Source organism: Peromyscus maniculatus, chromosome 1, assembly GCF_049852395.1.
Source record: "Peromyscus maniculatus bairdii isolate BWxNUB_F1_BW_parent chromosome 1, HU_Pman_BW_mat_3.1, whole genome shotgun sequence".
In the NCBI taxonomy this organism is placed as follows: domain Eukaryota; kingdom Metazoa; phylum Chordata; class Mammalia; order Rodentia; family Cricetidae; genus Peromyscus; species Peromyscus maniculatus.
In genome coordinates this window covers 149,631,383-149,658,512 of record NC_134852.1, presented here as the reverse complement: position 1 = coordinate 149,658,512, position 27,130 = coordinate 149,631,383, and the positions used below count along the sequence as shown (strand labels likewise).

The 27,130-nt window shown below is 51.3% G+C and overlaps 1 protein-coding gene across 1 annotated transcript in view; it reads left to right on the top strand.

The window, feature by feature from the left end:
- The window catches only part of Stk32c (serine/threonine kinase 32C), an 85,541-nt gene that overhangs the window by 22,701 nt on the left and 35,710 nt on the right, over positions 1 to 27,130 (top strand). The window contains exon 2 of the mRNA XM_006987578.3: positions 26,795 to 26,850. Within this exon, the coding sequence (XP_006987640.2) occupies positions 26,795 to 26,850 (56 nt within the window). The remainder of the gene's footprint in view (positions 1 to 26,794; positions 26,851 to 27,130) is intronic.

Here is a 27,130-nt window from a genome sequence, read left to right as displayed (position 1 = left end):
AGGTAAGGTTGAGGGTTTTTTCTCCTTCTTTCTTCCTCTTCTCTCCCTTGCAGTCTAGTGTACATTTGATCCAGCACCATTGGTTGAAATGAGATGACTAGATGTGTTCCTGGAGGGCCCAGTGCAGAATGCCATGTTGATGCTCATCCTTTGTGGGGAGGATCTCTTGATCCAGAGAACTTAGCGGGGCTGGCCTTCTCAGTTATCAGGCTGAGACAAGCTGATGAGAACTGGCTCCCGACAGCTGACTGATGCTGGGCCATCTCTAAGCATCACTGTCATGGCCTCAACCTTATGGTAAATAGGAATCCACAGATGAGTGGATCTGGCCGCTGAGAAGCTGTGTTCAAGAAACTATCAGGACAAGCTGGGTGATGGTCATAGCGCCTTTAATCCCAGCACTCAGAAGACAGAGGCAGGCAGATCTCTGAGTCTGAGGCCAGCCTGGTCTACAGAGTGAGTTCCAGTACAGCCAGGGCTGCACAGAGAAAGCCTGTCTCAAAAAACAAAACAGAAATAAAAACAGTGTTCCTGGCTGACTGTTCCTGGCACCCAGGGAAGGCCAGGACTGGCACTCTGCTCCATGAGGACACGTGGCTCAGGAGGGGCTGCATGGTGTGTCACTTCTCTCTGGAGAGCGGCAGTGGGTGGCTCTGTGAGGCCCCGAGGGTGCTGCTAGATCATTGGCACCTCTGAAGTTCTGCCTGAATATTTTAAGCACAGCCCAGCTCTTGCTCAATGCACTGACTGGCTGGAGTGTTATACAATTTAACACCTCTCCCCCACCCAGCACGTGTGGTACCCCCAGACCTGTAGGATACAGATGGTGACTCTGCTCTTGGGCTGCCTTAGCGGGAGGCACCCCACACCGTACCATGCGCACAGGTGGCCAATTGGCAGCCCGTCTGACCACAGCCCTCACTGGAGAGTCAGCTCCCATAGAGATGCAGTCCAGGGAGTGTTCAAATCCTCCCCTTGCTGGCCCGGGTTCTTCTGGTAGGTCTGTGGTGACCACTGTTTGAGGGGAATCCAGCTGACCACAGCTGGTATTTTTTTCACTGGTGTTTCAGGGCTTCTGTAGACCCCTGAGTCAAAAACCAAAGGACCTTCAAGTGTTCTGCAAAGTTCATTTTTTCATTTGATAGTAACAAGCAGACCTGGGAACTTCCTGCTAGTGGGAGCAGCCTGTACCTGGGAGACATTTACCCTAGGCAAGATTTTATTTTCTAACTACAAAGCAAGTTCAAAAACAGTCTGGGCAAGTTGGCGGGACCCTGTTTCAAAATGAACTTACAGAAGAGGACTAGGGGTGTACCTCTGAAGTAGAAAGTTGTCCAGCATGCAGAAGGTCCTAGGTTCAATCCCCAGACCCATCTAAAAGCAAAACCATAACAACAACAACAAAACAATTGTAAAACACCCAACAAGAGTTCAGTTTCTGAAGATGGTGTTTTCTAAACTGAGTGTGTGTGTTTATTCTTAAAGCATTTTCCCCCTTTAAAAACACCTGCAGTTATTTGTTCAGGACGACAGTGACGGAGCCATCAATGGCCGCTCTTTTCCCAGTGGGGAGGGGCACAGGAAGGTAAGCTGCGGATGCTGGGGGCTGTTTCTGTACAAGGTCAGCAGGCCCCTGCTTTAGTTGTCAGAGACTCCTAGGAGACCTAGACTCACACTCAGAGAAAGGGTCCTCATGTTCAAGTTCAGACATGAACATAGTAGAGGCGAGCAGGTGGGATGTGAGGCTCTCACCATCTGTGCACTCTGTGCACACACATCTCACGCTCCTTTGTTCATATGTGTGTCTTTGCATGCACTCCTTTATGTGTCTTTACATGTTTCTTCTCCTGTATTTTACACATGTGCATTTATGTATGTGTGGTTACTACAGAGAGCGTCTAGTGTGCATGAAGAGAGGTATCCCATGAAGCGTGCTCTGAATTTCTGTAAATTATGTTGTCACCGTGTGATTTTTTTCTAAGCAGCCTGTCAATGGGTTTAAAACATAATAATGTTATATATATCATAAAAACATATATATAACATAAACATAATATTTTATTAATTTTGTGAGAATTTAACACATGCATGCAATTTATTTTGATAACATTTACTACCAGCCCTCCCCCAACTCCTCCCAGATCTCCCCCACCCCCATCCCAACTTCATGTTCCTTAAAAAATTTTTTTTTTTGTTTTTTACAATCCACCAAGGCCAAATTTTGCCGCCTATATACTTGAGTGTAGGGCCTTCTGCGGGAACATGGTCAACCTACCAGGAGCCAAACTCCTAAAGAAAATCGACTCTTCTGCCTCTGGCGCCTGTCAGCTGTCACTGGCTCCTCAGCTGTGAGTGGAGTCTCAGATATGAAAGAGAATGTGTGTTCTGCCTGCATGAACCATGTGTGTTCAGTGCTTGAGGAGGCCAGAAAAGGATCTTGGATCCCCTGGAACTAAAGTTCTAGGTGATTGTGAGCCACCCGGTGTGGGTGCTAGGAACTGAACCCTGGTCCTCTGGGAGAGAAGTACATGCTCTTAACTGTGGAACCATCTCTTTAGCCTAAATCCACTTCACGTTTAACACTGTGTCCCATTTTCGGACTCTGTCTCAGGAAAATAGCTGCCTAGAAGGGCCCAGCTCTAACTTTGCACTTAGTAACTGTGGGTGTTGCTCTCTGACCCAGGGAGATGAGATCAGTTTGAAGTTGTGAGTTTGTTTACAATGTTATCTCAACTTTTGGTCACTGATGACATGCCACCATGGTGTATAGGTTGCTGATAACATGCCACTATGGTGTGTGGGTGGCCCATACAGGCTGTGAGCACTGTTGGATTTGGTAAGTCAGAACAGTGTCTCCTTGGAATTTCAGCTGCATTTAAACTGGAGACAGATAGGATGCAGGCTCCTACCTGACATGTGGCTTTTGCAGATTGGTCCCCACAGCATCTTCACTTTCTCGGGTGGGTTCTTTTTCTCATTGGTTCGTACAGGTTTGTTGTACTTTAAGAGAATTTGCACTGATGTATCATTTTTGCCCACTTCATATTATTTTCCTTTTCTTTTTGTTTAGTTATTTTATTTTATTTAGATTTTTTTTTGAGACAGGGTTTCTCTGTGTAGCCCTGGTGGTCCTGGAAAACTTGCTCTGCAGACCAGGCTGGCCTCAACCCTCCCCCCAGAGATCCGCCTGCCTCTGCCTCCCAAGTGCTGGGATTAAAGGCATGCACCAAGTGCTGGGATTAAAGGCATGCACCACCATCATCTGGCTTTGTTTATTTATGGGGAATAGAGGTAAATTTGGCTCATGGTTCTGGAGGCTGAGAATCCCAAGAGCTCAGCTTAGTGCCAGCCCATGGGGCTTCCTGGCACATTTTCCCATGCCTGCAGGCACCGCATGGTAAGACAGTGCTCCATTTTGTAGTGCTCTGGGTTGCAGAATGGTGTTGGTTTTTCTCTGTTCAGAAGTGTTAGGTTTTAGGCACTTCAAGATGTCCATCCATCTAAAATCCAGTGATTTCCTGTTTAGTCTTTGGGGTTTACTTTTGACTAGGAAAGGCTTTTCTTGCCACAGAGCTAAGGATAATCTCACCACTTCTCATGACCACAGAATGTTTGTATCTCTCTCTCTCTCTCTCTCTCTCTCTCTCTCTCTCTCTCTCTCTCTCTCTCTCTCTCTCTCTCTCTCTGTGTGTGTGTGTGTGTGTGTGTGTGTGTGTGTGTGTCTGTGACTTTTGCTGCATCTGCGGTTTATTTTGTCATTGGGATTGGGAAGGCGGTGGAACTCCAGCTTTCCTCAGTGTTTCCTCTCTGATGGAGCGCCTCCTGTGTCACTCACATACTGAGTTCCCAGGATTCTGGATCTTTCCAGACTCTGCAGGGACTGATGACCTGCCTCACCTTGCTCTGTAGTGACCACTTTGGTTCTGTATCTCCTTTGAATACGCAGCTGAAAGTCAAGTGCATAGGATGTGTCTGCAAGGAGGAGTGATGGAGGGGACGCTAAGAGAACTTTGTGTCTAGGTTCTGTCCCTGGATGCTATCCATCATGACCACTCCTGCTTGACCCTGGAGGGCCAGGAGGAACTCAGAGGCTCTGCTTCTACAGGACAATTGGCAGAGATAAGGCTGACCCTGAGATGCTGCATTGGTGTGTTGGAACACTGGATAAGTAACCAGTTACCTGAAGCATGAAGGCAATGTGATCCAGCCCAAGTTAGGGCCAAATAAAGACCCCTCCAGACCTGGGAACGCAGACCATGGGGACTGTAGACAAGAAGGTGATTTAACTGTGGCTGCCTGTGGGGCTCTGAGGTGCAGTGCCGAGGCTGGAGTCGGGCCGACTTTCTAGGCTCTGGAGAGCTGTCTGGGAGAGAGAAGCTGCTCAGGAGGGCTGGAGAGAAGGCACTGCACAGTCTGAAGGTCCAGAACCGTGGGTGGCCCCACCCATCCACCTGGCCCCCTTCCCTGAACTGAGTGTGGATGGGCCTGGGGCTAGTTTTGTGGCATCAGCATTGGGGTCTGAAGGCCTAAGTAAGTGCTCATGTCGGGACTGGACTCTGAATTGGCTTTCGGGGAAGGCCCTCAGACCAGGCTGTCCTTGTCTAACCATCCCAGAATTCCTGGCTGCCCTTGTCCTAACCCTCACAGGCTTCTGTGTCTGGCCAAGACGCTCATCCTGGAAACCACAGGCTTCAGCTGACTCCTAGCTCTGTGATGGCTTTGACTCTTATTTTTGGAAACATCAAAGAGAACAGAAGTCTTATGCTCTGTGTAGAAATAATGCCTTTCCTTAATTCAATTCAGTTGGTTAAAAATAGGTATGCCCCTTTGCAGGGCAATAATCCCATCTCCTGAGCTGGTGGAGGAGGGAGGGAAGGAGCTGGGGTGAGGGGCACCCCTGGCTGTTCCCTTGGAAAGTGAGCTGGAGCCTAGCTGTGGCCTTGAGTCTTCAGGGCTATCAGACTCTGTGGTTTCTGGTCAGTTGGAGATGAATTGGCCAGGCCAGGATAACTGGGGCCCTCAGGGATAGCTGGATGCTGTATTTGCTCTGGATAGTCAGGGATGGATGGGCCATGCCAAGGTAATAGATGCCATTGGGAACAATACATTCTGTGTTTGCTGGACAGACAAGGAGGGGTGGACCAGGCCAGGGTGATTGAGATCCTCAGGGATAATGGGAACCCTTTCTTTGCTGTGGACATATCCAGGAAGTGTCAGGCCAGACAAGGGCAGTAGAGGAATCCTTGAGATTGAAGGTGTTTGTATTTTAAAGGCATTTGGCCACACAAAAACCACAGCTGTTCCTTGTGGATGGGTGTCTTGGCATTTGTGGATACTAGCAGCACCCCACTAAAACCTTAGAACTAGCTTTGGGTGTTCATACTGACCTAGCTCATATACTTCAACGAAATGAGGCAGAGAACCTAGGGAGACTGGTGTGGTTTTGGAGAGTAAGTTTGGGTTCAGGGCTTGCAGGCTTCTCCCATTGCTAAGATTCAGATAAAGGGGCTTGCCTTTCATCACTAATCCCTGGTGTTGAGCTAGACTTTTCAAATCCAGGCCAGGAACCTGGCTTTCTTCAGTTGGCAGATGAGAGAATTCATCCTTTTCTCTTTTTCTCGTCACAAGCCTTGCTGTGGTCTCTGGATGATGTTGGATTTGTCTCTGTGGAGCCCGGTATCTTAGATTCCATTTGCTGTGCTGTAGGACCATGTGGAAGAATGTGAGGGCCTCAAGGAGCAACATGGTCCTGGGAGACAGTGAGTGTGGGGAGGAGGATAGAGCCCCCTAGGATGGTAGTCTGGGCCGAGGCCTGGGAAAGCAAGCTTGGGTGGAATTGGTTCAGGGGAGGGTAGGCGGGCAGCGCCAGGGACAGCTCCTCAGGGCCTCAGTGGCCTTTGGCACTGACAGGAAGGGTTGGCTTCTCACCATCTGAGCATGCATTTTGGCCTTGTGTGTGGTGGAGGTTTGCGGTTGATTTCTTACAGACCCTGTCCCGACTGTCTCCCTGATGTTGCTTCTCTCTAAATCTGAGGTGTTTTCCCAATAGTGGGAGAAAGATGGATTGAGGCTCTTTTTAAAGGACCTCTGGATATGACCCAGTTCCAGGCCAATTTTCTTGACCCTGAAAAGTCTCAGGTGACCTGGAGCCTGAGATGCCCTATATTCTGAGGAGCTATTGGACTGGGCTATCTCCGGTTGGCACTTGGACAGGCCAGTACCTGAAGGATTGATGCCTGTAAGTATATGCTGGGCAAGGGTCAGGGTAGGGTCTGTGATCAATCCTATTAGATTTCAAACCTTGAGTAAATGTCAGCTCTTTGATTCAGCTTCCACAGCCCAGTAAAAGGCTTTATCAACATACATTTCCTGTAAAAATAAATAACCATGTGATTTGTTAATCTTCAAATATCGACTTTCCGTCAGAGCGTGTACAAAGAAAAAGTCTGAAATAAAACCATATATTTACTGTGAGGTAGAATTTAAAATAGCAACTTTCCCTCAACAGTGATGTGTCACTTCTCTTGATCCCATTTGACGTGGGGCTGATGTTCGGCTAAGACCCCGTGTGCCCTCCCCAGAGTGCAATCAGGCATGGCTGTCAGCTGCCTTCCAGGCCGGACAAGATCAGTGTGCTTGGGCTGATCAGGTGGTTAGGGCCGTCCTTTTTCTACAGGCTCTGGGGGAAAACTCTTACTTGTCTCTGCAGCTTCTGGAGGCTCCGTTCTTTGTGGGCTGTGACTTGTGGCCTCTTCATTTATTCTCCAAGTCAGCAGCACCGCCGCCTCTCTCCTGAGCTGCCCCTGGCCTCATTTCTCCTGGGAGCATCCCCGCTTCATGGTTCATAGAAAGACATTGGGATTACTTCTATCTCAACAGGATAATCCAGGGTCCTTATCTTCTCTCAAGATCCTTCACTTTGTCACATCTGCAAAGTCCTCCTTGCCGTGGAAGGTGACTCATTCACAGGCTCCAGGGATTGGGGTCCAGAGAGCTTCTGGGTATCATTCAGCCAAGCACATGCTGAGCATGGCAGCCCCCTTAGATTCTCATATCCATGGGTGCTACTCTTAGTCGGCACTGGGCCGATGAGGCCAGGATGAGGGATCTGCTGGCAGATTCCTGCATGGTTGCCAGGAAACTGTGGCCATGGGTGAGGAGCCCTGCTGGCAGGTACCAGAGAGTGGGAATGCGGAGCTGAGTTACAATGCAGGCCTTGGGGGATGGGCCTGGCTCGAGAGAACAACAGCAGGTCACATCCAAGAGAGGCCTCCTTCAGATGTTAGTGGCCATGGCCTTACCTAGATTTTCCCCACGACTGACTCTGAGCCTCTGCAGCTAGGGTTTGTGATTCCACAGGCAGAAAGATTTGTGATCCCATAGGAGAAAGCCTAGGATGAAGGGGAACCTGGTCTATCCTACCTTTTCAACATGAGGTAGGGGTTCAGAATGCTCCTGATGAGTGTGGTGCAGAACAGCCTGATGTCTGACTTATGAGCCAGACTGTGGGGGGTGAGATCATCTACTGCCTGTCAGCCTAGTGAGCAGCCTTCATCAGCGGGCTGGCTGTGGCCCAGCAGCCGGCCCAGGGAGGAGGTGGTGGCTCCAGGTGGAGTAGTGATGGTGATAAGTGGTTGTGAGCCCCATGTTCTCCCTCAACAGCAGGCGGGGATGGCAGTGAGCCTCCGAGGTCTCCAGGGAAGAACTGACTCAGTTAGCAGCATCTTCATCCCATATCCCCTATGGCTCAGACTGCTGAGCTGCGTCCAGACTTTGGAAAGGGTATGTGTGTCAGTGAGGCCTGAAGCAAAGTGAACCCACTCAGAGACCTCTGTGCCCCACTGTGTGTGCAGTGCATGCACACACATGCACACACACATGCACACATACATACATATGCATGTACACACACAGATATGGGCATAGAGCTGCACCCTCAGACTCATGCATGACACACAGATACAGCATGCACATGCACACACATGGACAGAGTTGCACTCACTGGCACATACAGAGTTGTATGGTCTGAGGCTTACCTAAGAACTCTAGTGAATTCTGTGCACAGACATCTCCCATTATAGCCAGTTTCCCAGGGGTTTCAAAGACAGACCAGCAACCCATACTAAGTGCCCTGCTTGTAAAGGGGGAGCGTGGTTCCCGGTGCATCGGGTTCGATGTGCACTTCTGAGCCCAGGGGCAGAGGGCCGAGGTAGTGTGGGGATGGGCCAGAGGGGACTTCAGGGTCACCATAGGCCCAGCCTTGGGTTGTGGACATTGGTGTCCACTCAGATGACCCAAGTTTCTGAAGCTCAAGGCAGTGGTAGAGATGGAGCGTTGGCTCTTTGGGGTCTTGTCCTCCAGCAGCCCCCTCCCCAGCCCTTCCAGCCTCCGTTGCCATCCCCAGCCCAGGCTGGCTCAGAAGTTCTGCTGCTCTGACCCACAATAGCCCTGCTTTAAAGGCTTTCCTGGTAGCCCCTCCCACAGTCATACCCATCTTCAGTGCTCCTGGTTTCTGCAGCCTTTAGGGTCAACACCCTGCCACCTGGTCTCTTTCCCTCTTCACCCCACACTGGCCCCCTTTTCAGATCAGTTCTGTGGTCTGACTCTCTCATCTTCTGCCTGACTCTGATGCTCATCCTAGAGACAGATTTGGGTCTTGTTGGCACTGCCCATCAGCTGACTGTAAAGAGGTCATTCTAACTACCAAGGTCATTAAGGGTCACTGTTCTCAGACAGCAAACACTTCTCCAGAAATACAGATTGAATGCCTAACATTCCCCAGAAGACCCATAAACATGTCAGGCACTTTTTGAGTTGGAATCACAGGTGCAGATCAAAATCACACACGAGCTGAGAAACGTGGGCAAACGTGTGTCCCCTGAAGCTGGGGTCCCTCAGAGTACAGAACTTCGTCATCATTCTAGAAAGTTCTCTTCCAGGCATTTCTCTCAACCCAGTGACAAACATCAAGAACTTTTTTCTGTTCTTTCCTTTTATTTCCCCTTCCTCGTTCCATTTTCGAGAGTTTCTCGTTGTGTAGTCCAGGCTGACCTTAAACTCGCCATCCTCCTATAACTCTGGGTTCTGGAGTTAGAGAGTGTACCACCCCCCTGGCTGTGAGGCTCGTCTCATGGATCCGCATATCTGTTCTTGAGCCTGCACAAATGGCATTGTGTAATAAGTGCTTTTTACTTAAGTCTGGCTTCTGTCATTCATGTACATTCGAGATTCACCCCCGTTGTTCAGTATCAGCGATCTTAGCAGCTCAACAAGTCCTCCAGCGGTGTCTGTTGCGTGAGTACAGAAAGCGAGAGTCCCCTGAGCGCCTGTCCTGTGACCACACCCTGTGGTTTCCGGCACTTGGCCGTCAGCACGCCTCATTTCTCTTGGGCTGATATCCAGGCAATGAAATTCCTGGGCTGTTCAGCCAGTATATGCTTGACTTTCTAAGAAACTGCGCACGTTTTACCCAGTGAATGCAGCCTGTCACACTCCCGTCGTGATGTATGATCCCAGTGGTGCCCTGAATTGCTCAAACATGTGACGTGGGTTTCACGGCTGCTGTAGGGGCAGGACTGTGGTTGGGGTCTAGTTGGCATCTCTTGATGAATAACCAAGGCCAGCGTCTCTTCTCTTGTCTTGGGTCTTCTGTTTGAGTCCTTTGCTTGCTTTTAATCCCTGGTTTGTTAATGTGTTGGCTGGTTGGGGGCTGACCCTCACTCCAAGCCTCAGTAAGAAGGAATTGCACTGGCCTGGGTGGTCGACTACTCCCAGGCTGGCTGATGCCAACTGCTTTTTCAGCCTCTGTTTTTCAGATGTGCTGCACTCTCCACTGGTTCAGGTTCTGGTGCAGTCTCCCAAGTGCAGGGAATGTCCCCAGCCTCCTTCAGGCTCATATTCTGCCCATTATCTCAATGACTACCATGATGGTCTAGAAGCCATCAGCCCAGGGCAGTGTGTGTCCGGGAGCGGGAGCTGGGCCCTGGAGAACTGGGCTGTATTGCAGGAAAGGGGGAGGGTGTTGGCACATGGCAGGGCAACCACAGGATCTGGCCCCATGCTCTGGTGGTGTCCCGTCCCCGCAGCCCCCCCCCCCCCCCCCCCCCCCGCCACCCCAAAGCTGGATCATGGGACCACAGTTACAAGGCATGGTCACATTGCCCATGGCCTCCCTTGTTTCTCTGATGTGGAGATGCACCAAACAGCTATGACAGCATCCCCAATTTTTTTCTTGGAACTTGGCTGAGTATAAATACAGTATAAGTACATGCTTGATAAGCAGGGCTCAAATTCTAATTTAACACAGTTTAATGCCATTTGAAAAGGAAAAAAAAAAAGCCAGAATAAAGCTGCTTTAACTGTTCATGGTTAATCTTTGTCCAACTAGGGTAACCAGCTTGCACAAAGAGAAACTCATATACACCTTGCTGGCTTTGGGGTGATGGCATGTCTCTTGGGATATGGATTAAACAGTGCCCTGTGACCACTGCTATTTCGTATAAGCAGGGCACAGGCTGAAGCTTGGTCTAGGCGCTCTGGGAGAGCGGCACTGCGGGCCTGAATGGCCTCTGACGGTACCTGCTGCTAGAGTGTTTGTGGTAGCAGCATTGCCTCCTTTAATGTCGGGGCCTCCCAGAGTAGGGGTGGGAACCAGGCCCCCGTGCCCACTCCTAGGATAGTGCCCTCACTACTTGGAGGGGCTCAGGGCACCGGAGTTTGTGGTAGTGCCCACTCTTGTCCCCCATAGGAGCTGATGGAGGCTGAGGGAGTGACAGGGAATGGACTTCACAGTGGCCGCGGCTTGGCTGTGAGGGATGTGGTGCTGCTCACCTAGCCCCACTAGGGGCAGGCTTCACGATGGATGCCCTGTTCTCTTTTGAGCCGGCTGTCCTTGCACAGACAGCCATTGTTCTAACTGATGGCTGGGTCCTTTGGGTGGGACTGAAGAAGTCCCGGGGGAGGGGCTGTGTCTGAACAGCGCAGGTCAAGCAGTTGTTTATGGGATAGTGTCAATACAGGAGTCACAAGCCTTGTGATCACTCTTGAGCACCAGAGTTTTACCAGGACTTTCTTTTCCTTGGACTAAACTCAGTGCTGTTTGTGTTTGTGATGTGCATACTGCAGCCTTGGTGACACACGGCTTCCATCAGGAGCCCACATGGAAGACTCGCTGGCATCAGAGAACTATAGCAACCACTCCCTAATGACCAGCTGTGTGTGTTAAGGAAGGTTGAAAGCATGCCCCCCAATTAGTGTGACTTGCTCAGCAGGGTACATGTCCCAGAAAGACCAAAATGCATGGGGACCTATAGACCCAGCTGAGAGACTTCTGGATGCTTTCTTGAAATATGAGTTATCTTACCCTGTTTTGTCCTGGAAAAGAGAAAAGGTGCAAAGTCAGTTTCTCCACCTGGGCAGAGAATCTCCCCCTGGGTCTGGATCACTTTCCCAGGTTGTGGCCTTAGATAAAGTGGGTCAAAGTAGTACTCAGGAAGAAGTCCACAGTGCTGTGGGAACATCACCTGCAGCCTGAGCTGACTGTTGTCAATCCGTTTGGAGTAAGAGTCCCACTGGGCATTAATAAGCTAGAATTCAGGTGGGCACATATACTAAAAACTTACACACACTAATGAGTACACATGCAGGCAATCACAGCTAAGCACAACGTGCAGGAACAAAAGTGTTTGACACACACATTCACATACAGATACACACGACACGCCCACATGCAAACACACTTGCATATGCATATATACCAACATACACACGGGGCACAGAAACACACACACACACACACACACACACACACACACACACACACACCTTAACTAAGCATAAACATGCAGACATGTGTTTGATATAAATATACATACATGAATATACAGGCACACACAACCCATGCCAGAATACTCAAATGGGCACATACATGCAAGCACTGTATATGTGCACATATACCAGTGAGCACACATGAGCTCAGATTCTCTGATCTTACCAGTTAGATAGCACAAATCATTGCTGCCCTGGTACCCTGGATTTGCTCATGGGTCCAGCCTTACTTCTGGTACTGAGATCCTGAATCTCCTTTTATAGTGTGTGCTCCCACATTCTGCTAATGTAGCCACACCCACAGGATTCCTGAACCTCCCCCCGCAAAGTACCTGACTCCCTTCTATGTTGGCTGTGGGGCAGCCCAGCCCCCTCCTCTAGGAAGCCTTCTCTGACTCTTCCAAATGGCTCCAGGACCCACATTCCATTCCCGGGTACTGGCTAGCATCTATGCAGTACCACTGCATCAGTGAGTCTGGCACTGCCCCTGGTGGCTCAGGTCCTGAGGCCTGTCCCACTGGAGGCATGCTGGGCAAGGTAGGACCTCCTCCGGAGAACAGTTAGTCTCCAAATGGAAATCGTTTCTGGTTGAATGGGTAATGATGGGTTTGGGAGATGGCAGCATTGCTGATTGCCCACAGTTGCCAGAGCAGCCGACTTGGCAGGCAGGTAGTGGTGGGTAGTGTGATAGTTTGAATGTAATTGGCCCCATAATCTCACAGGGAGTGGCACTATTAGGAGGTGTGGTTTTGTTGGAGTGGGTGTGGCCTTGTTGGAGGAAGTGTGTCACTGTGGAGGGGTGGGTGAGCTTTAAGGTCTCCTTTGCTTAAGCTTCCCTTGGTGTGACTGCCAGTTGACTTTCTGCTGCCTTCTGGTCAAGATGTAGCCAGTACCTCATCTGCCTGCACGCCATCATGCTCCCCACCATGATGATAATGGACTGAACCTCTGAAACCATAAGTGAGCCACCCCAATTACATGTTTTCTTTTTAAGAGTTGCCATGGGGGGGGGTTGGGGATTTAGCTCAGTGGTAGCCCTGGGTTCAGTCCTCAGAACTGAAAAAAAGAAAAAAAAAGAGTTGCCATGGTCATGGTGTCTCTTCACAGCAATAGAAACCCTAAGACAGCCTAATGTAGACTCTGTCATGTAGATTTTAGTGGTAACTCTAATGAAGATTTATAATGAAAAAAAAAACAAGGTGAGTAATTAAATTATGAAATGTAAATTTTGAGGAGAAAAGGAGCACCAGGAAGTAGAATGGAGCTAAATCCTGTGTTCAAGGAGATAAATAGATTAAGAAATGGAATAAGGGGAGTGGTGACCTCAGGGCAGGATCCCACTCAGCTAAGTTTCCAACTTGTGAAAAGGAACTAAAGAAAAGCTTAGAGCTGGGTGTTGTGGTGCATGCCCTTAATCCCAGCACTGGGAAGGCAGAAGCTGGCCAATTTCTGAGTTTGAGGCCAGCCTGGTCTACAGAGCAAGTTTCAGGACAGCCAAGCTTAGGCAGTGAAGGATAGAAAACTGGTGAAGATGTAATTGAACTAGGGGGCCATGTTCCAGCCCCAGTGAGCAACAGAACTTGGCAGCTTTGGCCATGTGGTTCTGACTTTAGAGTTAAGGATAGAAGAAAGGGGTTATGGAATTTGCCTCCATGACTAAAGAAAGAAACTGAGACCAGGCATGTGTCAGGGGTGTCTCTGAATGGAGGCCTAGTAGAGAGGTCATTGCATGAAACTGTGAAGTTGAAGCCCGGATTGCCTTGGAGAACCCAAATGTTAGAGATGCCAGAGTTGTGGGATCCTGCCAAGGAAAGCTGCTAACAGGGAGTGGAACCAGCCTAAGAGAAAGAAGTGTGCTGCAGTCAACAAAGTTCAATGGAGTTGGAGATCTGAAGAGCGTTTTGACATCAGACATGGAGATGCAGAGTTTGGAGTTTGCCCAGCTGGTTTTTGGTCTTGCTTTGGTCCAGTATTTCCTCACTATGCTCCCTGCCCCATGTTTTGGAATGGTAGTACATATCCTGTGCCATTCATTATATGTTGGAAATATGTGTTCTGCTTTTTGATTTTGATTTTCACAGGTGATTACATTAAAAGATTGAATCTCAGAAGAGACTTTGAACTTTGGACTTTCGAAACATTTGTTGAGACTGTGATAGACTATGGGAACTTTTGAAGTTGGACTAAATGCATTTTGCATTATGATATGGTTACAAGCTTATGGGGGGCAGGGAGTGGAATGTGGTAGTTTGAATGTAATTGGCCCCATAATCTCAAGGAATGTCACCATTAGGAGGTGTGACTTTGTTGGAGTGGGTATGGCCTTGTTGGAGGAAGTGTGTCACCATGTAGGTGGGCTTTGAGGTTTCCTATGCTAAGGATACCTCCCAGTGTGACAGTCAACTTCCTGTTGCCTGCAAGATGTAGCACTCTCAGCTGCTCCAGCACCACATCTGCCTGCACGGCACCATGCTTCCCATCATAATAATAATGGACTGAACCTATGAAACTGTAAGCAAGCCCCCCTCAATTAAATGTTTTCCTTTATAAGAGTTGCCGTGGTCACGGTGTCTCTTCACAGCAATAAAACCCCTACAAGACAGGTAGGGACAGTGCCTCATAAGAAGTCTGCCTGGAGAGGTCACCACTTGACAATCTTCTTAGGTCGTGTTTGTCCGGTGAGTCCAGAGCCTGGGGATGAGGCAGGAGCCTGCCGATTCTGAGGAGCGCTCTGCTCGGCAGCTTCTGGGCCCTCATCACCTTTACCTCCCTTCAGCGACTCCAAGGGGCTTTAGTATTCACTCACCTGCTGTTGCGGATTAGACCGTGCTCTGAGGGGGTCCGTGTCTAAATCTGCAGAAGCTGTGACTGTCACCTTACATGGCAAAGAGGACCTAGCAAATGTGACTAAGCGGAAGGTCTTGGGGCCAGGAGGTTGCCATGCAACACCAAGGTGGGCCCTTAGCAGCTGTCCTCGGGACCAGGAGGTGGGAGGCGGAAGGGCCAGGAGCTGGGAGAGCAGAAACAGAGGCTGGGAGAGAGTGACTAGAGGAAGGATGGAAGGGGAGCTGTCGAGGGTTCAGCCCTCTCTGGAAGCTGAAAGCAAGGAAGAATTCTCCGCTGGAGCATCAGGAAGATGTGCTGTCCTGGTGCCCACAGCTGTTGTCACAAACATTTATATCTCACAGTGTGGTAAGTGGGAAGTCCAAGATGAAGACATTGGCAGATTTATCATCTGCTGAGGTCATCTGCCTCTTGGTTCTTGAATGGTGTCTTTCTGCCATGCCCTCACTTGGTGGACATGGCAGGAGGTCCTTTGAGGCTTCCCTTATAAATGCACCAAGGGATGAGCCACTCTTAGGACCTGACACCTCTAAAGGACCCCACTGCCCAGTACCATCATCCTGCAGGGGGGGGGGGGGAGGTTCAGCATATGCGTCTGGGCAGACCCATGCCGTCTGCTTGTTAGCACTTGGATTTTATAGCTCAGTGAGACCCGCACGACACTCCAGCTCTCAGAACCACAAGAGGACAAATGGGTACTCTGTTAAGCCACACAGTGTTCGTAGGAAGTGAAGAAAGAAGCCCAGGGACTCAACCAAAGGGTTCCTCTTGATGGTATCTCGGGGTACAGACACCCCAGTAGGAGAGACGGGAGAGGGTGCACCCACAGCAGAAAGCTATACAGATGTGGAAAGAACCGCACAGGTTGGTATAGGTAGATCCACAGCTGGGAAGAGGAAAGAAATTCTAGGAGAAACATGTCCTGGAGAAGGTTTGAGGAGCATGCCGAACAGACTCTTGGTGTTGTGATGTAAAACTGGGATGCCAAGGGTGGCTTAGAGAGGGGATGTCTGGCAGAGGAGAAGTAAGGGTGTGTGCAGGGGCCCCCAGGCTCTGGACCAGTCCTGTCTGGCCTCGAGACTTCTGTTTTTACTTGAGTGCCTTAAATTTTCCATGACATGTTTAAAAATGACTGAGGAACCAATGTGAATCGAAGAGTGTGGGACTCTGTTGGTGGGGAGGGAATCCCAGCATGCCCAACTTGGCTGCTGTGTCCCAATGTCCCCAACATAGTAAGTTCTGGGAGCTGGGCTGTAATGGAGGCTTGTTAAGGTCAGCAGTATGTGTCCCCTGGGATTCTGTTGGGCAGAGCCAGGAAAAATCAGATAAAATGGTGTGATCCTTCCACCTGCCTTGGACATTCCCCAAGTGCCCAAGAGGACATTGCCTGGGTTTCAGGATCCCAACTATTCCTCTCTTTGAATCCCAGAGATTCAGAGCTGACCGATCCTGTTGTGTAAAGTTTAGCCTGTCTAGTCTTTTTGGTGTTATCCGTTCGTGGTTGATATTTTCATGGAACCAGGTAGGACTTCTCAGATCCCTTCCTGTCCCTACAGGGTGGCAACTTGAAAAGCACAGTTTTAAGTTCCCTGGCTATTGCAGGAAGGGCGTTAAGTGACCAGTGGGAAATGAAGCCACCCAGGCTTCTGGATTGGGTGCTCTGCAGATAGAGTCTGTGTGTGTCTTGGGCGGGTGTGAATGCCGTGGGTGTGAAATCATAGAAATATGTGTGAAAATGTGAGTGTGCCTGTGCCAGTGTGGGTAAGACGAATGTGTGAGTGTGTGGGTGTGAGTTGTGCTATGAGTGTGTAAGACTGTGTCTTGTGTTCTGGGCCCTGGGTTGTAATGGGTATGAATGTGAGGAGACAGTCTCATGTTGCTCTGGTGTATGTACAGACACTGATGCTCATGTGCGCCCCACAGACTCCTTTCACACTGCACTTTGCCCGTTGCCTTAGCAACTTTCTGAGCACTGGCAAGCCCCTGTCTTGTCAAAGGATGTAGAAGATGCATCCTGCTGAGTCTTGGATGCTTCCTTCATGGTCAACCCTCCAGTAGGAGGAGATGGGGAGGGTGTGGGGGTGGGAGGTGGGACAGGACCTGCCAAAGCACAGGGAGATGAAGCCCAGATGTGGGGCCACATGGTGTTGCATTTCTGAGAACTGTAGCCTGTTCCCCAGGGGCCTCCTGACTTGGTGGGTACCCTGGGAATTGATAAACAATTGTCTCAGGTCAGGTGAACCTGGCCACCTCCTCCATTTCTCTCCTGCTACATACCATCATCCCAGTGCCTGGTGGTGAGGCTCAGAAGGTAGTTATTCCTTCAGAGTCTCTCTCTCTCTCTCTCTCTCTCTCTCTCTCTCTCTCTCTCTCTCTCTCTCTCTCTCTCTCTCTCTCTGTATGTCTCTCTTCTGGATGCTGCCACTGGGCCTCACCTCCAGGAGACATGTATGGGGTCTCCTGTTCTGTGATTGGAATTGTCCCATGATCTTCAGAGACCAAGGCTGAATTCAGGCAGATCCTTTGGGCTCTTGTTGAGTGTTGGGCTGCTCAGACCACAAAGTAAGCTATGATCCTTCCTCTCAAATGGGAAAGGAGAGCAGCGTCTGTTCTGAGCAAGGTCTTTGTACCTGCAGCATGCGTAGGGGGCACAGTTCCACCATTCACTAATCTGTGTGAGCTGTCCTGTGGTCAGGGTACCCTAGCAGGGAGGAGGCTGCATAGGATGTGGGCTTTATGAAGGGCTGCCTTGGGGTGGCTCTACTCTGGCTGTGACCTGGCTCATCTCCAGGAACCCCTCTACTTTCTGAGCCCAAAAGGTGGAGGTGACTGGTCCCTCAGGGTCATAGCAGCAGTGTCCAACTCTGGCATCTCCTGGTTCAGTCCCGTGGGCCACCGAGGAGGAGATGGCTGTCCCTATGCCCTGAAGGGATCTCCAGCAGTGAGTCACGTCCTTGGGCCAATGTGGAGCTTTTAGCAAGTTGATATTTTCCTACCATTTATTGCTAAACATTTTTAGAACAAAACCCTTTCGTGATGAAATGGCCTGTTCTCACCCCTAGTCTGTGTGTGGGATGAGATTCTAGTGCGTTGAAATACGTGTTTTCTGTCCCTGTCCTTGGTTCTCTGGGATCTGGGGGCCATAGTTTTTGGGTCCTCAGCAAGCACTCAGATGCGTGGCCATGTGCCCTAGCCTATGTAGGTAGGACAGAGATGTAAACATCAGGGGGCAGTGAGTGGCTCCTTTTGAAAAGGAGTCTGTGCATACTGTGTGGATAGGAGCTGGCAACTGGGTCTCGAGATGCACGGCGGACCATCCCAGAGCCCCAACTCTTGTCCCTGCTGGGTATGGAGGAATGGTCGAGAAAGCTTTGAACCTGTCACTCATGGGCCAGGGCATGAGTGTGGGGGCAGTGCCATTCTCATAGACCAAGTAGAAAGGGCACAGAAGTGTCCCTTGTCCTCCGCCAGCAGCCCTGGGGGGCAGGGCACCAGTTGCTCCCTCTGTGCCCTTCATTCCAGGAAAAGAGGAGGCTGTGGGGAAGGTGCTGTTGACAGCCCGGGAAGGTGTTTTCGCCTCTGTGGAAGTGCTAATGTGTGCGAGAGTAAGATGTGAGTTCACGCCTGTCTGGGTGCGAAGCCCGGCTGCACTAGGCAGCCGTCGCAGTACCACTTTGGCAGTTCTCCGGCCTGCACCACTGTGCAGTGAGCGTCTGCAGGTGATGGTGGAGAGGAGGTGCTGGGCACAGGACTGTGCATGACCTGCTGCTGGGTTTTACCTCCTTCCGTAGTAGCCCTGGGATCTAACATAGCTGGGCCTCCATTCCCATCCCCTAGGAGGAACGGGGGAGTGAAAGTGCTGGCGGCTGCTTTGCCCTCAGGGTGCTCTGGCAGTTGCTATCTCAGGTGCTGATCAATGTCAGAGGCAGCAGAGCTAAGCACAGGTGTGGGGCCTCCCTGGGTTCGGTGACCCTTATTATGCTTGCCCAGGGATGTGGTTCCCCAACATGTGAAGAGGTCTGGAAGTGCTGAGGCCCAGCCCGGGCCTGCAACTGGGAGTCCAGTACCTATTGCCTCTTCCTAGGAGCTCCCCTGTCTTCCTCTCAGGGGATGATGGCCTGGAGCCCGGTGGAGCTACAGCGGACGTCCAGAGCCTGCAGTGGCCAGTGGAAGGGCAGCTTTGGGAAGACTCCTTTCAGCCCTTGGTCTGTCTACACCCCCCACCCTACCCTGACCCTTGTTCTCCAACCATGGCTTCAGGCACAGGACTTGTTTCTCACATAAAAACAAAACAAAACAAACAAAAAAACGAAAAAACAGTCCCTGGCGAGGCCATCCCAGGTTCCTCTCTGGCTGGCCTGACTGCTCCGTACCTTCATGTGAGGCTAATATATTTTTGGTTCTTCTTCTTCTTCTTCTTCTTCTTCTTCTTCTTCTTCTTCTTCTTCTTCTTCTTCTTCTTCTTCTTCTTCTTCTTTTTTGAGACAGGGTTTCTCTGTGTAGTTTTGGTGCCTGTTCTGGATCCCACTCTGTAGACCAGGCTGGCCTTGAACTCACAGAGATCTGCCTGGCTCTGCCTCCCGAGTGCTGGGATTAAAGGAGTGCGCCACCACCGCCTGGCATGGTACCACTTCTGGAGAGCTGCCTGCTGTTCTGGGCCCTTGCCTGGACTTTTGCTGCGTGAAGCCACTGCTATTCCCCAGCACCCACCCCAGCACGCAAGAGGCCCGTGTACTCCAAACCTGAGTTCACACCTGCTGAGGAGAGGGGCCCTGTGGTACCGGAAAGGGTCAGGAGGGCTCACCGTGCAGGGAGCTCCAGAGACCCTGAGCAGAGTTGGGGCGTGGACAGCCGTTAGCAGCGAGGTCTGCGGAGAGTATGTGTGGCTGTGTTCAGCTTTGGGGAGGGGAGGAACCTGGGGCAGCAGGTGAGTTCACAGGCCTCCTGTCTGTAATTCTGGGATCCTGTGAGACAGCTGAACCCCAAATCCTCATGGTCTCTGGGAAGGGAGCCTGGATAAGAACCCTCACTCTATCCTGCCTTCCCAGCTCAGAGATCTGAAGGATGGAGCTTCCGGTAGGTTTGGATCTCAGACTCCCCAAACACCTGAGCCCAGGAGGTGGTGGAGGCCCAAGGCCAGGGGTGACTGAAGTTAGTTGGGTATCACAGCAGGGGTGCTCTCTTGGGTCTCAGTGTTAAGTCATGGCCAGGGAAAGTAAAACACCACACACACACACACACACACACACACACACACCTGTGTCACAGTGTGGCCTGTGTCCATTGACTGTGAACCTAACAAGGTAGATCCTTGTCTAATGGGATACTAATGGACCTGGGACTCCCTAGGTTTGTCCCTGGTGGTTCTAAGGGTGTTGAGCACCTGAAGGGTTAGCAAAAGTCGGACTTTGGACAACAGGATTCCCCTGGGCAATCTTAGGGGAAGCAGTGCTTGCCCACAACTGCGGGAGAACCCCACGTTCCGACCATTGTGGGGTAGGCTCTCTGCCCATTCCAGGCAACTTCCCCGCAGGCCCCAGGAGCTGAGCTGTGGCTGGCCAGAGCCATTGTATTGATCTGGCTGCTGCCCTAATCATTAATTTATGGAAGTTTCCGGTGCAGTCTGGGGATGTCAGAATGGAACACGGGAACAGGATTCCAGATTGGCTCAGGTGGCGGGGCCTGGGTGGGCAGAGCAGTCTGGGAAGCCATTACCGGGAGCATTTACTGTAAACAAAAGGTGGGGGATGGGCCAGGTCACTGGCCCCAGGGACTCAGTGGTGGGGGTGCACCAGGCCCCCAGGCTCTCAGCATGGTCCTGGCTATGAGAAGACCGGATTGTTCTGGGATCCAGGGTCCCTTGGGACCTCAGCTTTATCTCAACTACTTCTAAATCCTGTGTCAGCTGCAGGGAAACACAGGGAGAGGCCTTTGCTCCAGCCCCAGGGCTAGAGACACAGACTAACAGAAGATACAAAGGCAGGGCTCTGAGGGGTGCCAGACCTCAGCCAGCTTCTGAGAGAAGGCTTGAAGGTGAGCCCCTGATGGCCAGGCAAGGAGGATCTCAGGAGCAGTTCCCAGTTGGGGGGTGGTTGCCTCCCTGTGTGGCCTGGCTAGCTGGGGTGATGGCTGAGAGCATCATTGGCCATCCAGGCCATAGCATAGGCCACAAGTTCATGGCCTTAGAGGGCTGCACCCCTACTCTGCCTGGGGCCAGGGTGGTGGGAGGTGGGGAAGGAGGCTGAGCGAGTCTTTTGAGACAGCAGTAAGTACACTCACTGTCGCCTGCCCCTTGATACTTTGAACTGGGGAATCCAGCATCAGAGCCAGAACAGACATCTACTTCCCTACTATAGCATCTGAACATTTTCCCTTGGGGCCAGAGACATCTTCCGGCTGAGGAAAGAGGTAGCCTGAGGTCCAGCCAGGGTAGAGAGCATTCTTCTTTTTCACCCCTTATAATACCTGATTGCCTTGGCCAGCTAGCTGGTCTGCCCCACTCAAGCTTGCTCACGTAGGAAAGGGGAGCCACCACAGCCTTGAGCGGCTCTGAGGGACACTCCTGGGTCCTGTCTGTACCATATAGGTGGCCTGTTGCAGGACAGGGTTGGGCTGCCTGACTCTTCATTGATTCCTCCTAAGGGAAGAGCCTGTACCCCAGGTAGCCAGTGATGCTGTTGGGCCACACATTTCATAGAAGCCACAGGACTATGCTGAACCAGGCCTTGAGTCATTTGGGGTGGGAGATTTTCCTCATGAGAGTTTTCTGGGTCATAGGCTATAATGGCGAATTCGGCTTATAACCTGCCTTTTTATGATCTTTTATGTCTTTTATGATCCCTTCAGACAGTTTCTACCTTCGTGTGGAACTGTCCTGTGGGCGAGGGGCTGGCTCTGTAGGAGGGTGCTGAGGTCAGGAGGCTCTCATAGGTGACCAGGAGAGGCAGTCTGTATCAAGAAAGGCTTCCAGCCTCAGATCCATGGGGGGCCGTGGGTGGCACCCTCATCCCTGGCTTTTCTCTGTCCAGCACTTAACTTCCCGGGTCTGTCCTGGATTTGGATAGGATTCTCTGGAGATGTCTCCTCCGGGATGTGGAGAGCATGGCTGCCCCTCCAGGCCTGCGGGGGAGGCCTCCAGGCTGGGAATTGATTGTGTCACTGATAACAATAGCATGACTCACAGTGCAGCCGCGGGTCTATTTTTACTTTCCCAGGGACCATCTTCCCTCTGCCTTCCTCACAGGGGCACGCTTTTGTCGGCTTTAACTGAGAACCTAGTGACTTAGCATTTCTGCAGCTTTACCTGCCTCTGTGCCTGCCACAGTCTGTGTGCTGAACCCAGTGCCAGACCTGAGGTGCCATGGTGGGGCAGGGGAGGAGGCCTGGCCCTGTCACAGGCAGGGTATGTGTTTGGTTTTAGGAGAAGCATGTTCAAAGAAGACCTGTAGGTTTTGCTTAGGATTTTGTGCTGTGTAAGAATCTATGTTTTTGGCTTTCTCTTTCTTGACCGCTTTTTTAAGCTGATATATGGTCTTGATGTTGTTATCAAAATGAATATTTCCTCCGCTCCTTCCAGCCACCCTTGATTTGCTTGCCGCAGCAGGACCAATGGGCAGCACTCTGTGCATGATTCAAAGGTGCCAAGGACTCTTGTGTGTAGAAAACTCCTGCTCAGGCCCCTCAGTCAAGCAGCCGGTGGTCACAGGGAAACCAGAGAGGAAGAAGGCAGCCCTGCCTGTCTTTCCTGTGGTGGGTGTTTCTCACCCAGGGAAGCCTCAGTATCAAATGGGGGCACTCGGAATCTTAGATGCCACATTGAGAGAACATGGAAGTTCTCTGAGCTGGTGGGTTTGGCCCTGTCTCTTCCTGCTGGGTTTATTTTAGTAGTTGTGACCCCGGCCAATGACTTGAACAGCACTCTGTGTGACTGACTCTCTGATACCTCGCATGGTGCCTCGTCCTTGAGAAAACGGCTACAGAGCTACAGGAACAAGAGAGGTGATTGTCCCCATATAGCAATGACTACTTCCAGCCACACTCTGCAAAATGAAAGCTTCTTCGAAGAATAAATATTTTAAAAACCCTTGATTTTTGAAATATGTATCTGCCCCAGGAAGAGTCTGTACCCACACGCTTCAGTCGGTTGTAGGACAGGAAGAGCATCTGGGGGCCTGGACCTCGGAGCTGGGCCATCTCTCCTTGCGTACAAGGCCGACCGTCTCCTCTTCAAACACCCATTTTGATTCGAGCAGGAGATGTGTACATATAAGAAGGGCCTGTGGGGAACTGAGCCAGTGTTTGCTTTTATCTACTTGATAATTCACAGGGTGTTGAACGCTGGGGGAGATCTCACCTCGCCATCACACAGCGAAGAGCCCTGGAGTTGTGCACGCTGTCTTGATCAGCTCTCACCCGGGCTCTTTCTTCAGCTCAGGGTCCACTTCAAAAGTGTCCCCTGTGGTGACCTTGTAAAAACAGGCAGTCTGCACCCCCTTTCCCTGTCTTGTCCTCCACTTACTTCTTTGTCTAGTGTGTTTTCTTCCACACCAGAGTTTTCTTTGTGTCTCCCCAACGAAGAAAAGACTGGAAAGACACCCCAGAGCTTTGGACTGTTCTGTGCTGGGGGCATTTAGCCAGACCTCTGGCTGCAATGGGAACCTGCATCTGGGGCTGGGCAGCAGGGCTGGGTTCTAAGAATCTTTGGAGGTGAAGCCAGCTAAGTTTGCTAGCATTGATGGCAAGTAGAAGTGACCCTGGTCACTTTGAAGAACAAGGCTGTTGTGAATGAGGCAGGTCTGGCGAAAGTCAAGAATCTCTGTTTTGTTTTGTTTTTTTTTTTTTTTTCCCACACCAAGGGCATCTTCATGTGGCCATTGGCCAATTCCTGGGAGGGTGGGTCAACTTAATGAACTCAGCACCCTTGTCTTGATAGGGTTTTTTCCTGTACAGGCCCTGTTGACTTCCATCACCGGGGAAACTCCCGTGGCAGCCACGTCTCTGGGTGTTTTTATGAATTGGCTATGGAATGAATGTGCCTGTGAGGTTTGCGTACTGAAACCTGAAGCCACCTGGCACCTGCTTCTTCTCGAGGCTGCAGCCAGCGTAGTATCGTTCTTGCCTGTCTCCCTCACCCACTGCAGGAGCTGGCAGGCAAGATCCTCATGTGCCCTAGGTATAGGAGGAGACCAAGGATCCAAGGAGGTGGGCACACTATGGGCAGCAGCGCCAGCACTACTCCGGCCCATGGCAGGAAGCTGAGAGCTGCTGAGAGGCCGCAGACAAGCCAGTGTGGAAACCACAGCTCTCACTGTGCACCCCCTGGCCTTGACCCTCGGCTGATCCTGCCGGTTCTTCTCTAGGACCCTAGAGGCTTTCCTGTTGTTTGTTTGTTTGTTTTTGAGATAGGGTCTCACTATGTATCGTGACTGGCCTTAACTTAACATTTAGACCAGGCTGCCCTTGAACTCATAGAGATCACCTGCCTCTGCCTCCCAAGTGCTGGGATTAAAAGCATGTGCAATTAATTATACCCAGCCTTCCTAGGAGGCTGCATCCCCACAAACCTGAATGGTGACTTCGGCTGTACAGGTGTCTGAGCGTGGAGCAGGACAGCTGCTCGGAGACTCCCACATGCCTCTGACCTGTTCTTTAATGTATTTTATTTCTCATCCTTTTTCTCCAGTAAAGGCTAAATCAGGAAATTATGCCTGGACTCTGCAAAGACTAGTTGTCTCGGCTGAGTTCCTGCGTGAACTCATAGCTGTGAGGCTGACGCTTGATGCCCTACATTGTGCTGGCTGCTGAGGGTGCCAGGGACATTACAGTGAGCTTCCCATGGGCAGGGGAATGCCTAACCTGTTTCTCAAGTGGTGTTGGGCTGGACTCTGGGCACCAATGGGACCAGGGTCAGGTCCAGCAGACTCCAAGTTGCCATTCTGGAGGTGGACATGGAGGCCACACTTCTCTTCAACTGTTGGGAGGGGGTGAGGCTGCCTAACTATGGGGGCCTGAGTGTGTTAGATTTCTTGTGCAGCTGTAGGAGGCCAAGGACCTCTAGGCAGCAGCAGCTGTATCTGAGTTCTGATTAGGCAGGCAGAGGAACCCTGGGCCAAAGCTTGCTAGCAGAGCCCATCTCCAGAAGCTGCACTGTGGCTGGCCCAGGCTTGTTCCTCTGATACTGTTCTCCTCCATCCAGATGCAGACCTTATTTTAGACCCTAAGGTCAGTGTCTGGCCTCCACTCCCAGCCTGCTGCTCCCACACCTGATGCCAGACCCCTTCCTGGAGCCCTGCTCATTTCGTTCTGGAACCCTGTGTAGCACCTCATCACCAGTCAGTACTAGTGTTTGTCATGGATGCACATAAACCGCAAGGTTTGGAGAGATTCTGGTGGTGATTGCAGCATATGGCATCTTCACCTCGCTTCATAGCTCTGGGCAGAGCCGTGCCTATGGGACGGGCTAGGGCTTAAGAGAAGAGCAAGGTACATGTGCGCCTCCGCTGGACGCTGTCTGCACATTCCCACCTTACCCACCACGTGCTCACCACTCTCTCCCTTAATTCTTTTAGTTTTGTCTTCGCCACATGAATGGCCTTGGACAGCCAGGCATCCAGTCCGAGCTGGTCGATGCAGTGGCTTACACTAAACAGCAACCATGCTTTCCTGCTCAAGGAGGGGCTGTGGGACTGGCCGCCACCCACCCTGCTGTGGTTGCTTTCTCTCTGCAGTCTGCAGTTTTCTCCAAAAAACAAAACAAAAGAAAAAAATGCTGTAAAGTGATGAGTGGCTGAGGAATGAGGTTCAGATGAGTTTGGGTACTGAGGGCAACAGACAGACCGTGGGCAGAGGCTGAGGTTTCCGGCACGTGGTCACAAGCTAGGCAGCCCTGGGGTCAATAGACAGCGGCCTACAACATACTGTCTAATGTTGCACACGCTTGAATCAGATGGCTGTGCGTTCTCATCTGTGAAAAGTGGACCCATTCCCTACAGGCCTTCCCGACCTGGTTGCCAGTCCAGATGCTTGGCACCCTGCCCACTTCATCTTACCCCCCACCCCCAAACAACCAACCCAATTTCCACTTAGGCCTATACTAATCAGATCTCCACCCTGGAGCAGCAGCAGAGTGCCTGTCTCATGCCCATAATCTAGAAGTGAGAGCCCCACTTGGCCCCAAATCTCCAGGGGGAAAGTAGTTATGGAATGAATTAGTAATGTATCACTAGCCACAGGCAGCCCAGGTCCTCTTCAGGGTAAGTGTCCATGCAGCTAGGCCCAAGACCCTGGGTAGACTCTCTAAGTGGTGCAGTGTGGAGTTATACACTTGGGGACCTAGGCTGCTGGCCTGGAGGGGCCTGGCTCAGTGGCGCTGGACAGAAATCAGGGCTGCCTGAGTCCATCCCACAGGCCTTCCTGAGAAAAGGACAGTAAAAAAGACTGACACGTTCTGACCCCGTGGGAAAGCTTCAGTCAGGGCACAACTGGAAGTCTGGGACTCAGAATCTCCACTGACAAAGATGTGGTGCACAGGCAGGAGGTGCCTGACTCACCAGGGCTGTGGCAGCAAAGAGGCTTCATCAGTAGGGCGCTGGTGATCCCTGGAGAGGACAACCAGGCTGTGTTGTATTTTTGTCCTGTGCTGTTCCCCACTGTTAATCAAGAGATCATTGCAGCCCCAGGCTTGTCCAGTGAGCTCCACCAGGGCAAATGCTCCCTCCTCCTGTTGCTGGAGAAGCCCAGAGCCAGGGGCTGGTGCCCCAAGTGTTGAGATGCGTGGGCTTCCGGTTGCATTTCTTTCATGGGGTGTGAGGTCAGTGGAGTTGCTGGGTGCAGCTTTGCAGCAGAGGAAGTCGGGGAGCCTGCCTTGGCCCATTGACCCCAGTCCTGCCTGTCATCGTATAGGTGTCCCCACCCCATGGCCATCCTGCAAGGAGGGTCTGAGCCATCCTTTGTACAGCTGGAGTTCACCCAGAGACATGATCAGCCTTCCCGAGGGGTTGAGTGGATGGATCCCTGATGGGCTGCAGGATTGCCAAGCAGGGGCAAACTTCTCGAGTGTGGCGCTTGCGCCTGGCACAGGGCCTTGCCACCACCTCACCTGGTGTCTCTTTGCTTCACTCCACAGTGAACTTCGACCACTTCCAGATCCTTCGAGCGATTGGGAAGGGCAGCTTTGGCAAGGTAAGGAAGAGTCTCTCGGGATGGGCCAGTGGAGGGTGGGGACATATGGGACCACAGAGCCACACAGACTTGCTCCATTTCTCCTCAGAGAAGCTAGCCCCATCACTGGGGCAAAAAGTTCAGGACTGTCAGGGAAGAAGTAGGGGCTCTGGCCTTTCTGGGGTCGTCAGTGCCGCCCTCCACCAACTTTCAGGCAGGGGCTCTGGGCTCAGCTGAGGACAGAGAGTGGCCTGGTCACCCTGTAAGGTCCTGTCACCCACCCACTCACAATACTGTAGCC